This window comes from Ascaphus truei, chromosome 10 (genome assembly GCF_040206685.1).
Source record: "Ascaphus truei isolate aAscTru1 chromosome 10, aAscTru1.hap1, whole genome shotgun sequence".
Lineage (NCBI taxonomy): Eukaryota > Metazoa > Chordata > Amphibia > Anura > Ascaphidae > Ascaphus > Ascaphus truei.
This window is the reverse complement of record NC_134492.1, coordinates 9,435,030-9,448,185: the sequence shown is the minus strand read 5'-3', so window position 1 is coordinate 9,448,185 and position 13,156 is coordinate 9,435,030. Positions and strand designations below refer to the sequence as shown.

General features: G+C 48.1%; 1 protein-coding gene across 1 annotated transcript in view; it reads right to left on the bottom strand.

Moving 5' to 3' along the window:
• PIGK (phosphatidylinositol glycan anchor biosynthesis class K) overlaps nt 1-9,628 on the bottom strand; it is a 120,725-nt gene extending 111,097 nt beyond the window's left edge. Inside the window, exons 1-3 of the mRNA XM_075617148.1 lie at nt 9,621-9,628; nt 5,025-5,160; nt 1,008-1,119 (exon numbers count right to left, since the gene is read on the bottom strand). Of these exons, the coding sequence (XP_075473263.1) occupies nt 1,008-1,119; nt 5,025-5,160; nt 9,621-9,628 (256 nt within the window). The remainder of the gene's footprint in view (nt 1-1,007; nt 1,120-5,024; nt 5,161-9,620) is intronic.
• Nucleotides 9,629-13,156: the final 3,528 nt, after the last annotated feature.

The window sequence follows — 13,156 nt, the reverse complement described above, 5'->3', positions numbered from 1 at the left end:
AGTATACATTCTCATACATGCAGCGTGTGTGTATAGCAACGGTTCATTGCATATTAGTGGCAAAATAGCCCAAAACTACCAGCCCTAGAGAGAACAGCAGACCCGGAAAGCACAGATTAACCAAAATAAGAGTATTCATTGGAAATCACTAAAAAAAAAAGTGCAGTATATCAAAAGCCCCCATGTTGGAAGTCACCAGAAAGGATGATGGTTAACGCCTTTAGTGCAGAGGGAACGGCAATGAGTTAGTTAGCATTATATTCCCAGAAGCACACAATCAGCAGATAAGAACCACTGCTCACTGCCACCAGCCAATCACCTAGTCAGCCCATTTCCTATCTGCTGTAAAACCTTTAGACCCTATTTGATCCTTGACTTTTAGGCTAGACAAGGGTTAAGCCAACAGGTCAGGTTTTCAGGATACCCCTGCTTCAGCACCTGTGCTGAAGCTGGGACTGATTGAGCCATCTGTGCTGAAGCAGGAATATCCTGAAAACCTGAGCTGTTGGTAGCTCAGGGCTGGAGTTGGCCACCCTTGGTCTAGACTTCTGTCTAACCCCAAGCATTTTGTTATTTTATTTATAAAATATTTTACCAGGGGAAAAAAAAAAAAAAAAAAGTAACACAGTAAATTCCCATAGAAACGTTCATACTAATTCACGTGAGTTTACAGTTCCATATAATGCTTTTGTAAGTACTGAAGCTAATATAGGGCCCATAGGTTTCTTAAAAAGCTTCCTAATTTGCTGCACAAGATATCGATCTGCTAATTATTCAGTTACTACGGGTGCAATCATAACACTAATCACGGCCTTTAATTAAACAAAGAACAGTAGATAGAGACAAGATTAAGAACACACCCTTAAATATGTCGCTTGCTGAAAAATATTTTTTCATAAATGGGATAACCCAAATCAGAAAAGAAACCAAATGTATAACAATCATTTCACCCATTGTGAGCCGAGAACATAAATACAAATAGTGAAATATACAGGTGCAACAATTACCCGTCATGTAGATGAGAATATTACTCCTGTCGTCAGAAAGTAGGCGCTTGGAACCAGGGGTGCTGGGGGGGATCCTGCCAGTCAGCACCCTCAGAAAGTTCTCTACGGTAACCTGCGGTAACAAGATAGACATTTCTAGGCAGGCCAGCGGAAAAGCTGCCTCTGGTTTATGTCCCAGAAATGGATCAGACTGGACCACAAACACCCCTGGCGTACTTTACAATATTTCACATGCATATCGTAACCCATTGGGGGGGGGTGTAACGTAAAGCAGCAGTCTGCATTGATCACCATTTATTTGATTTGCATTCTCCACTCCCTTCCTATAAGAGGTCTCTCCACTCCCTTCCTATAAGAGGTCTCTCCACTCCCTTCCTATAAGAGGTCTCTCCACTCCCTTCCTATAAGAGGTCTCTCCACTCCCTTCCTATAAGGGGCCTCTCCACTCCCTTCCTATAAGGGGCCTCTCCACTCCCTTCCTATAAGGGGTCTCTCCACTCCCTTCCTATAAGGGGTCTCTCCACTCCCTTCCTATAAGAGGTCTCTCCACTCCCTTCCTATAAGAGGTCTCTCCACTCCCTTCCTATAAGAGGTCTCTCCACTCCCTTCCTATAAGAGGTCTCTCCACTCCCTTCCTATAAGAGGTCTCTCCACTCCCTTTCCAATAAGAGGTCTCTCCCCTCCCTACCTATAAGAGGTCTCTCCACTCCCTTCCTATAAGAGGTCTCTCCAATCCCTTCCTATAAGAGGTCTCTCCACTCCCTTCCTATAAGAGGTCTCTCCCCTCCCTACCCATAAGAGGTCTCTCCACTCCCTTCCTATAAGTGGTCTCTCCACACCCTTCCTATAAGAGGTCTCTCCACTCCCTACCTATAAGAGGTCTCTCCACTCCCTACCTATAAGAGGTCTCTCCCCTCCCTACCTATAAGAGGTCTCTCCCCTCCCTACCTATAAGAGGTCTCTCCACTCCCTTCCTATAAGAGGTCTCTCCACTCCCTTCCTATAAGAGGTCTCTCCTTGCCCTTTCCGACATCGTTCTTATTTTTGTACATCTGATGCTCTATTCATGACATAAGCGTTTGAAATATTAAGTGTCCGAGAGGTTAAAATTAAGCTCTCCCCAGTGCCCAGTCCAAAAGTTGCCATGTAACCTCAGAAGCTAGCGGTGAAATATGTTTCCGGAACACTAGAACTTTTATTTCTTTTTTTACGAGCCGGACATGCTCAGGGGACAAGAGAAAAGAGGTTTTATATTCAACTTTAATGTGATGATTCCCAGTCGTGACTGGAAAATTGCACACTGGCGGCCTACATTACGACGGGATCATTTTCTTAAAAGTCACTTATTTTAATAAAAATGGCTGTTGATTTTAAGGCAAGTGCCGGAGTTCCAGCTTGTACCGGCATTAATGAAGCTGGGCTTTCAGAGGGATTTGATCCTTAGTAACTGGAGTACGTAAAGACTGTATACAAGCCTCTGGACACATGCAGACAAACAGGCACTGTGGGAGGTGTATCAGAGCAGGGTGGCCAACTCCAGTTTTCAAGGGCCACCAACTGGAGTTGGTTTTAAGGATATCCCTGCTTCAGCACAGGTGGCTCAATCAGTGCCTCAGGAGTAGGGTGACCAGATGTCCCGGCTTATACGGGACAGTCCTGGTTTTGGGGGCTCTGTCTCGATTTTTCGGTGGTGTTCGGATTCCCCTGGCCAGCGCTGACCTCGCTTGCGCGAAGAACGCTTGCCGACTGCTCGTGTGCAATCAGCACTTGCCTGGACAAATTGTTACCCTGCTCAGGAGCCACCAGTGCTGAAGGAGGGATATCTCTTTAAACCTGACCCGTTGGTGTCCCTTGAGGACTGGAGTTGGCCACTCCTGCTGTAGAATATCTGTAAAATTGAAGACATCAGGGGACCCTAATGATCAGCTTCCATGATGAAGCCTCTGACCTTTACTTACTGTAAGACAAACCCCGATACTCGCTACTTCAAACACTAGTTTTCTTGTGTAAACCTCTAGCATCACCTCGCTTGATTCTGGCGGAGCTCCGGTTCATGAGAATGATTTGTTCCTTTAACTCTCACTGCTGATTTTGCTCACAGAGAAAGTAACATGAGATAATTACAGAAAGAGATGGCAAGCATTTATAGAAATGTGAAGAGAGGAAGAGGAGCCAATAAAAAGAGGTCTCCCCCCCCCCCCCACACCCTTAGTTTGTTTTGATGAAGCGTGTTAATTTAAGCCCTCTGGCTCCCGAGATACATACCTGTACAGGTTGCGCAGGTACGGTCCCTTTAATAGGAAGCTGCAGGGTAGTCGGCGTTACTTCCTATTGGCCGGAGCGAAGCACGGTTTTTAAACCTCCACAAAGTATCGGCAACACCCTGCCCTGTATGTATCTCAGGAACCAGGGAGTCCCCAGAGCCCAAATTAAATGAGGGTCGGTTTAGGGAAACCAGTGCTTACATGTACAGGCGGGCCCCTGTAATGCGGCGGGTTCCGTTCTCTGATCCCGCCGCAAAGTGAAAATCAGCGGAAAGCGGAACCGGCGATCTACAGCATCTGCGCATGCGCAGACCGGCAATTTCACCTTCTCCACTTGCGCAACCTCAGTTCTTTGCAAGCACGACCACCATTCTGCGCATGCGCGACCTCTGCACCACCCGTTCTGCGCATGCGACCTCTGCACCACCCGTTCTGCGCATGCGACCTCTGCACCACCCGTTCTGCGCATGCGCGACCTTTGCACCACCCGTTCTGCGCATGCGCGACCTCTGCACCACCCGTTCTGCGCATGCGCGACCTGGGCAGCCCCCGTTCTGCGCAAGCGCGACCTGGGCAGCCCCCGTTCTGCGCAAGCGCGACCTGGGCAGCCCCCGTTCTGCGCATGTGCAGACATGGCGGCCCCCTTCCCAATACCGCTGTATGAGCGGAACGCCGTAAACTACTGTATAAAACACACACCTTTAAACTGCACTGGGCTCTGGGGAGAGCTGCCTTTTAACCTCCAGGACACTTAATATTTCAAATGTTTCCATCTTCTGAAGGAAGCATCACATTTTGAAGACAAAAACACACAGTGTGAAAGCGTCGGAAGAGATCTCTGTGAGAAATAAAACCGTGATCCACAAGGACAGCGGCTTCAAGGCCGAGCAACAGGCAAGGTTTTTATCACAAGCAAGAATCTGCAACATGTTTTATAGTTATTATTATTGTGATCTATTTATAACGTGCCACAGTGTATAGTGCCACGGGGTGTCAGAACGCCACATTCACTGCAGGTAAGGAGGGCTCTTCTCATACAAAAGGTGGCTCAGGTCTTGGCCGCAGCCACGGAGCAAGCGGCTCTAACAAAATGCTGGGGATCTATGAGGCCGGCCATAGTGCGCCCGACGGAGCAGCAGATGTTTCAGCCGACAAAAAGATTTTGATTTGGTCACACTACGGCCGGGTCCCGGGCACGGTTCAGCCAATGAGGGCAGATCGCTCACGTGACGTCACGGCTACACCTCTGCCACCCAGTCGCGTACGTCATACAAGTCCCAAAGGCCCCGGATCGTTCAAGCTACAGGCGCGCGTGACGCCACGCGCTCCTAGTATATCCGAGGCCTAATGAACAGAAGGACACAGGCAGGCTCTTGCAGCCAGCAGTTCTGCATGCAAACATGTCACTGTGTATGTCTTATAACTCAGCAAGCAACAAGTCACACTGCCGCAGCAGGGGCGTCATTACACAGAGCCAGAGTACCTGCTAGGACACACATCAAAAAGGGGATTTCCACTCAACATGGAGTGATTGTCCCTGCTAAATAACTGGCTGTTCCTTCCTAACAAAGGCTCTTGAAGTCAGAGAGAAGCAGGACTGAAAGAACAGAGCACTTTAACCTCGCTTTTAACACACTTAGAGTGGGCCACCCTAGGTTTAAAAATAAATGCAGAGACTTGTTAATAACACACTCATTTGACGGTTTACACTGCAACTGGACAATTGTATTAATACTGTGCAAGGAAACGTTACCTCGTAGCCTCTGTAGTCAACTTCGACATCATCTCCATACACATTAAGCTCCATATTTTTGTGGCTGAATACAGTAGCTGGTTTCGGGTTCCTTGAGTTGCAGGCCATATCATCGGCAAGCATTAGAACAATGTGACTAAGACAAAAAGCAACAACGGATTATTGCTGAAGCATCGAATAAAATATATATATAAATATATATATATAAATATATATTTATATAAAACACACAAAAGAGACAAAGACAATCCCCTTAGATAGCACTCTATAATATACCACCAAAATAATAATATAGAATACAGCAAAAAGACCCGGATGCTCTGTCACAGCAGATAATGAACAAGATTTTATTAATAGAGCAGCAAGAAACACTAACATAAAAACATGAACATACTAATGGCAGCTGAAAATACATAGGTAGTGGCTCTCTCAAGATAGATGCTAATAAATGAACCAATAACTAAATTGTGTCTAAAAAATGTTGCAGATAAATAATATAAATTAACACAAAAAAGCTAGATGGAACAAAGAAAAAACCCCTTGGAGAAAAAAACCTTGCTACAAAATATAATGTGTAACTAAAGGCACAAGGAAAAGTAAGACATCAATAATCTACTATATATTTCTGAAAGTGTCCTATGTGTCCGGGTCTGTATGTGTCTCCCTGTGCCCCTCCACGTGTCCCTAGCGGCAATCTCATTGGACCTTGGGCCAGGCCAATGAGATTGCTCCCTTGGGCCGCCCGCCCCCGCACACCTCTCATTTGCCTGAGGCGGAGTGAAGGCACACACACACACACACACACACACACACATCACTATACACACACACACACATCACTATACACACACACACACACATCACTATACACACACATCACTATACACACACATCACTATACACACACATCACTATACACACACATCACTATACACACATCACTATACACACATCACTATACACACATCACTATACACACACACACACACACACATCACTATACACACACATCACTATACACACACATCACTATACACACATCACTATACACACACACACACACACACATCACTATACACACACATCACTATACACACACATCACTATACACACACATCACTATACACACACATCACTATACACACACACACACACACACATCACTAAACACACACACACACACACACACACACACACACATCACTAAACACACACAACCCCCCCCCCCCCCCACACACACACACACACACACACACACGGTGTTACATACATTAGCGGGGCTCACAGTGTTAGCAGCACATCTCCCGCTCTCTTCCCCACCGGTCCCGGAGGCTCCGCCTCTTCCTCCGCCTCTCCCTGTTTCCCGCGCTTTCACCCCCCCCCCCCCCCCTCCACGAGCTGCCGGAGGGTGAGGGAGCTGCCGGACGGGTGAGGGAGCTGCCGGACGGGTGAGTGAGCGGTCTTCACCTACCCTCACCCCCCCTTCACCTTTCCTCACTCACTTCCCCTCCACCCCCCGGCGCCACTACAGTCAGCGGGGGAGCGGAGTGAGCGAGCGCGCGCCAGGGACACAGCGGGGGAGCGGACACAACACGCTGCCTCCCGCCTCAGATCCACGTGGGAGCTGCCGGACGGGTGAGGGAGCGGCCGGCCGGGTGAGGGAGCGGCCGGACGGGTGAGGGAACGGCCGGATGGGTGAGTGAGCGGCCTTCACCTCCCCTCACCCACCCCTCACTCCACTTCCCCTCCCTTCCACCTCCCCTGCCTCCCCTCCACCCCCCCCTTAACCTCCCCTCCCCTCCACCCCCCCCTTAACCTCCCCTCCACCCCCCCTTAACCTCCCCTCCACCCCCCCCCTTAACCTCCCCTCCACCCCCCCCCTTAACCTCCCCTCCACCCCCCCCCCTTCACCTCCCCTCCACCCCCCCCCTTCACCTCCCCTCCACCCCCCCCCCTTCACCTCCCCTCCACCCCCCCCCTTCACCTCCCCTCCACCCCCCCCCTTCACCTCCCCTCCACCCCTCCCCTTCACCTCCCCTCCACCCCCCCCTTCACCTCCCCTCCACCCCCCCTTCACCCCCCCTTCACCTCCCCTCCTCCACCCCCTTCACATCCCCTCCTCCACCCCCCTTCACATCCCCTCCACTTCACCTCCCCTCCACCCCCCCCTTAACCTCCCCTCCCCTCCACCCCCCCCTTAACCTCCCCTCCACCCCCCCTTAACCTCCCCTCCACCCCCCCCTTAACCTCCCCTCCTCCCCTCCACCCCCCCTTCACCTCCCCTCCACCCCCCCCTTCACCTCCCCTCCACCCCCCCCCTTCACCTCCCCTCCACCCCCCCCCCTTCACCTCCCCTCCACCCCTCCCCTTCACCTCCCCTCCACCCCCCCCCTTCACCTCCCCTCCACCCCCCCTTCACCTCCCCTCCACCCCCCCTTCACCTCCCCTCCTCCACCCCCCTTCACATCCCCTCCTCCACCCCCCTTCACATCCCCTCCACCCCCCCCTTCACCTCCCCTCCACCCCCGCTTCACCTCCCCTCCACCCCCGCTTCACCTCCCCTTCACCCCCGCTTCACCTCCACCCCCGCTTCACCTCCCCTCCACCCCCGCTTCACCTCCCCTCCACCCCTACCTTCACCCCCACCCCCCCCCTCCACCCCCACATTCACCCCCCCCCTTCACCCCCACTCCTCCCTTACAACCTCCCACCTCCCCACCACCTCCCCCCCCTTCCCACCTTCCCACCCCCTCCCCCCCTTCCCACCACCTCCCCCCCCTTCCCACCACCTTCCCCCCCCCCCTTCCCACCACCTCCCCCCCCTTCCCACCACCTCCCCCCCCTTCCCACCACCTCCCCCCCCTTCCCACCACCTCCCCCCCTTCCCACCACCTCCCCCCCATCCCACCACCTCAAAAATAATGAGTAGTCAGAACAGCAAGATGCATGGAGTAGCTATGGTCATAGTTCACAAGCAAACAGAAACATGGTTTTGCATAGTAGCAGAGTGCCAGTACTGGAGGAAAATACACACACACACGGGTGTAAGTTCCACATAGACTGATAATCCCAGGCAGCAGGGGAAATAATACTCAGCTGTCACAGGTTAGCGAAGGGTATCAGTCCTAGATGTTTAGGCTCCAGTGTTTGCTCGTAACAGGTCTAAAAAATCCATCAGCGCTTCATCAAACAATAAGAGTCACGCCAGGAAAATCACATGTAGCTGCCAATAGCTAACACTCAACGCGTTTCAGCCTTGGGGGCCTTCATCCCGGAGTGATTAAAAAATAGTGGAGGCTAGCTAGGCTTTATACCGTGTTCTATCAGAAAATTTGCATCGTCGTCACGTGTATATATATATAACAACATATTGATTGAACAACTAGGAGTGGCCGACTCCAGTCCGAGAGTCACCAAAAAGGTCAGTTTTTAAACGATATCCCTGCATCAGTACAGGTGATTGATTGCACCACCTGTGCTGAAGCAGGGATAGCCTTAAAACCTGATCTGTTTGGTGGCCCTTGAGGACTTTAGTTGGCCACTCCTGAAAGACTCTGGGGAGGAAAATGGAAAAAAGTAACAAAATAAGCACAGAAAAAAACAAAAAACACAACTTCTGGTTATACTTTTTTTTTTTTACAAATGTTTCCAGCATAATCTGTTATTTACAATACAGTACCTTAACGGGTCCATTTAAAAAAAATGTATTTTGTAAGGGCGTCCCTCCCCTGGTGTAAGTCTCTGACATATCACTGTCATTAGTTACATTTCATCCTATGTGGTCTAAATGTTGCATCCGCACGACACAGACACCCAGGGCTTTCTATCAGCAGTTTGTCTTCCAAATGTTTAGTTTTGTTTTTTTACGTATAATCCGTTCTTATTTTTCCCCTACTTCATTGCACAATACTTATAGGTAATCCTCTTGCAGCAAGTGGGGCCTGTATAGTATTGCTCTGCAATACTGGGTCCTCTGGCAGATAAAGGGTCAAGAAGCAATGCATGGCATAGAGGCAACAGCCCGATGAGCACCAGATGCCAAGTTACCAACTGGAGCTTTGCTAATGATTTGTTCTGCATCTGACAAGACATCGGGCTGTTATTTGCATGGACAGAATTTGATATTTGAAAGCATGGGATGTGACTTCTAAATGAAAATGCTGTACAGATCAGACTGCAGATATGCATAAACATGTCCTCCAATGGCTATTGTGTGATTATTTTTCCACCTTTCAAGTGAATTCCCAGAGGTATCAAAGCTGTTCTTTTTAGATAATGAAATAAAGCAGGATTTTGTGGGCGGGAAAAAAAAATGCACAATACTTTATTTAATCCTAAAAGCTATTCAACAGAAAACTCTGTGTGTGTGTGTGTGTGTGTGTGTGTGTGTGTGTGTGTGTGTGTGTGTGTGTGTGTGTGTGTGTGTGTGTGTGTGTGTGTGTGTGTGTGTGTGTGTGTGTGTGTGTGTGTGTGTGTGTGTGTGTGTGTGTGTGTGTGTGTCTTTGGCCCTTGTCGATTCCCTACTGGATGAAGGCCTCCCAATGATCATCTACGTACTGCGATTGCAAATTTTCTGATTCCATAGTCCCGTCTTACTTGGTCATCGTCTTGGTATTTTAATTTCCCTGGAATCCAGTAGAACAGAATATCATCTTTGTCCAACGGTGGTTATTCCTTCCTGCAATATGTCCAGCCCACTGCCATTTTTATTTCTTCATCTTATGTGATGTTACGGAGTTTTGTTTGGTTTCAAACCCATCCTTTCTTTTTCTGTCTCTTCGGGTAATACTGAGCACACATCTCTCAATCCTTCGAGTTGTCTGAAGTTTCTGAATCATCCTCGCATTTAGGGTGTAAGTTTCACATCCATATGGGAGCACAGGCAGAATACACTAGTCGAAAAATGTTGTTTTGAGGAACAGGGGAAGGTTCCCTTAAAATATTGTCTTGCTTATTCCAAATGCATTCCATCCTAACTTCATTCTCCTTCTGATTTAATTCACAAAAGGTTCCCATCCATTGTTTCTTGCCAGTCTAGTTAGACATAGTCTGACTTTTCTAGTTCCATTCCATTTATTCCGATCTTTGCAGAGTTGACACATTTGTTGAACATCACTTTGATCTTGCGGAGATTCAACTGGAGGCCTCATTCTTACTTGCTTCGGGGAGTTCCCCGATTTGTTGCTGGAGGTCTTCTGGACTTGTAGCAGAAATAACAAATGTCATCTATTTACTATTTACCGTTGATTTTGATTGCTTTTTCTTCCCAATCCAATGTCAAACAATTCAAGTGTTGTGAAAAGCTTTGGTGACATGGTGTCTCCGGGTCGCACTGGCTTGCCGATCCTTATTTTGCTTGTATCGTCGTGTTATCCAACGGTTGGTGTAGCATTCTGGTAAATGTTCCTCATAAAAATCAATGTATGCGTTTTCAGCAATTTGCCTCTAAATGCATTAAGAAAACATTGAGCAGACAGAATCAAATGCTTTCTTTGTAATCTACGGATCCTAAACCGAGTGGTATTTATAAAGCGAATGCATTACTTCTTGTACGACTTGGATATTGTCCATTGTGTTGTATACACTGCAAGATTCCGCAGGCTGGGCGAAATGCAAGGTCGGCTGTTGCCAATTATAGAGTATATTTGTAAGGAAAAAATAAAGTGGTCTGTAGGTCTGTAGTTCTTTAGATCTTCCTTGTCTCCTCTCTTGTGGATGAGTATAACTCATTGCTCCGATGGTCTGGACTTGCCCTGTTCTTCAAGCAGCAGGTAATACGTTGTGAAAAGATTTTCTTCTTCCTGGACTTCTTTCAAGATTTTAGTTGCCATTCCATTTTCCCCAGGAGCCTTCCCATTCTTTATGGATGTTATGGTCTTTGACACTTTCTGGAAGGATGCATGGTACATCATTGGTGGTTTCTTCTTGCTCTTCCGCTGCTGGACCAGGCTGTTTATTCTGTGTTCTTTTACAAAATCATGGGGAAGTTCTCAACACTCTTTATGACAAGTACACAGTCCTTTATTGTTTCTCCACTGTCTTGTTTGAGTGCAATGATTTGCTTCTTCCCAATCACGTCATCGCTTCCTCTTCTTTAAGCTTTTATCTTCGATAGTCTTCTTCACCATATCATAGTTACATTGTCTTTATCCTGTTTTTTGTTAGCAATTCCTCAAGTTTTTTCTGCCCGTTCAACTACAATCGCCATAAATTCTTCATCATTTTGATACACACAGACACGCAGACACGCAGACACGCAGACACGCAGACACGCAGACACGCAGACACGCAGACACGCAGACACACAGGGTTGAACAACTGGGTAGGAACCTGTTAATGTCAGGTTTTTTTAGTGTAAAGAAACCATGATCTTTTCAATCTTCTGATGTTACTGTGGAAATTGTTTGACTGGAGTACCAGATAGTGAAAATAAAACAAAACAGCATTGGAATGGGAGATCCCATTTAAGTTAATGGGAGGTAATGCCAGAGAGATTTCCCTAACCTGTACCTGCCCTTGGGGACTCTACGCCTTAGCCTGATATGGGTGTTAATGCTGTGCAAAGCTATGCAAAGATGCAGAAGGATGGGGTTATTCCTTCCATTTGATTAAACACCACCCAAGGTTTCCTTTATGGTAACATTTAACCTTCCTGGATCTCGTCTGAAATATAAGCAGCCCAATTATAACCACGCTGCTTAAACCATCACACAGGGGCGCTCAACTCCAGTCCCCAAGTCAACCCCAACGGGTCAAGTTTTCAGGATATCCCTGCTTCAGCAATAGGTGGTGCAGTTTTCAACTGAGCCCCCTGTGCTAAAGCACAGATATGCTGAACACCTGACCTGTTGGTGGCCCTTGAGGACTAGAGTTGGCCGCTCCTGGTCCAGAGTTTGCTGGAAAAAAACATTCCTCTTGAAGGTTCTATTCAGATGACACAAATGAACAGGAAGTGTGTGTCTCGCAGCTCCTACTTGGTCAGACAGAAACTATGAAGCACTGTACTGAGTAAGTGCATCCTGTTATAATGGAGAGGCCCACTGTATGCAACAGAAAAACAAAAGCAGCAAAACGTGAAATCTTATATGGTCTATTGTTTTTAAATAACAGTACTCTAGTATTAGACAATAGTAACTGATTTATTTAATTCAACTCTTAATGCTATTTTTATGAGTTTTAAAGAATCCTTTGATTTTTGTAGCAGGTTTTAGCTAATCTCCCAAGCAGTGCAAGTAATTTGAAACACTTTCCTGTTTGGTTAATTTGTTGCAAATGTTCCCAGCAGTTTGAGCTGCAAACTAACAATATACGTTACCCAAGTAATATCAGGATACATTGTAACTCCTGAGTTACACTGACTGAAGGATTGATTGAAACTGGAAAGGCGGCCATTATGTTAGCCACACAATCAGGATTTTTACAGATTTATAACAGGAGAACCAAATGATTGCCAGCTTAGGTAAGAATGTAGAATTAGGCTAAGGCCCCGCCCCCTCAGTCAGCGCCCGCACTGCAGACAGGCGGGGCGCTGACAGACACAGACCGCGATATGCGGTCTGTAGGGAGCCGGGAGCTGGAGCCGGAGTGGGAGGGAGGGGGGTGGGAGTGGGAGGGAAGGGGGCGGGATCTGATCGTGGTGCCGTCCACCCCCCCACACACACATACATACACACAAACATACATACACACACACACATACATATACACATACACACTTTAACCTGCAGCTCCTTCCCTGCTCCCCGCCCAAGGCGCCTCCCATCTAGCTCCTTCCCTCCCCTCCTCCCCATTGGCTGACTCGCGTACCATGTGATGCGTCGCCGCACGGGAACACAATTCTCTGGTATCCCCTGCTGGCTGACGCGTCACAGTACGTAGTCAGTTGGCAGTGAGGAGGGACTGGGACCGGATCGTGAGGCTACAAGGCAATGGCGAGTAGCGCTCACGCGGCCAGCCCGCGCCACCGGGCGCAGCGGGTCCCAGCCCTTATACATTGTCACACGCTTTACATATAAACATAATAATGTTAAAAAAAGGAGGGGTGACAGTAGATTGGGGGATTTTGTGAGGGCAAACTACCACATGGTCACATGCTTTACATATTAAAATAAGGAGGGGGTGTAGTATTGCTG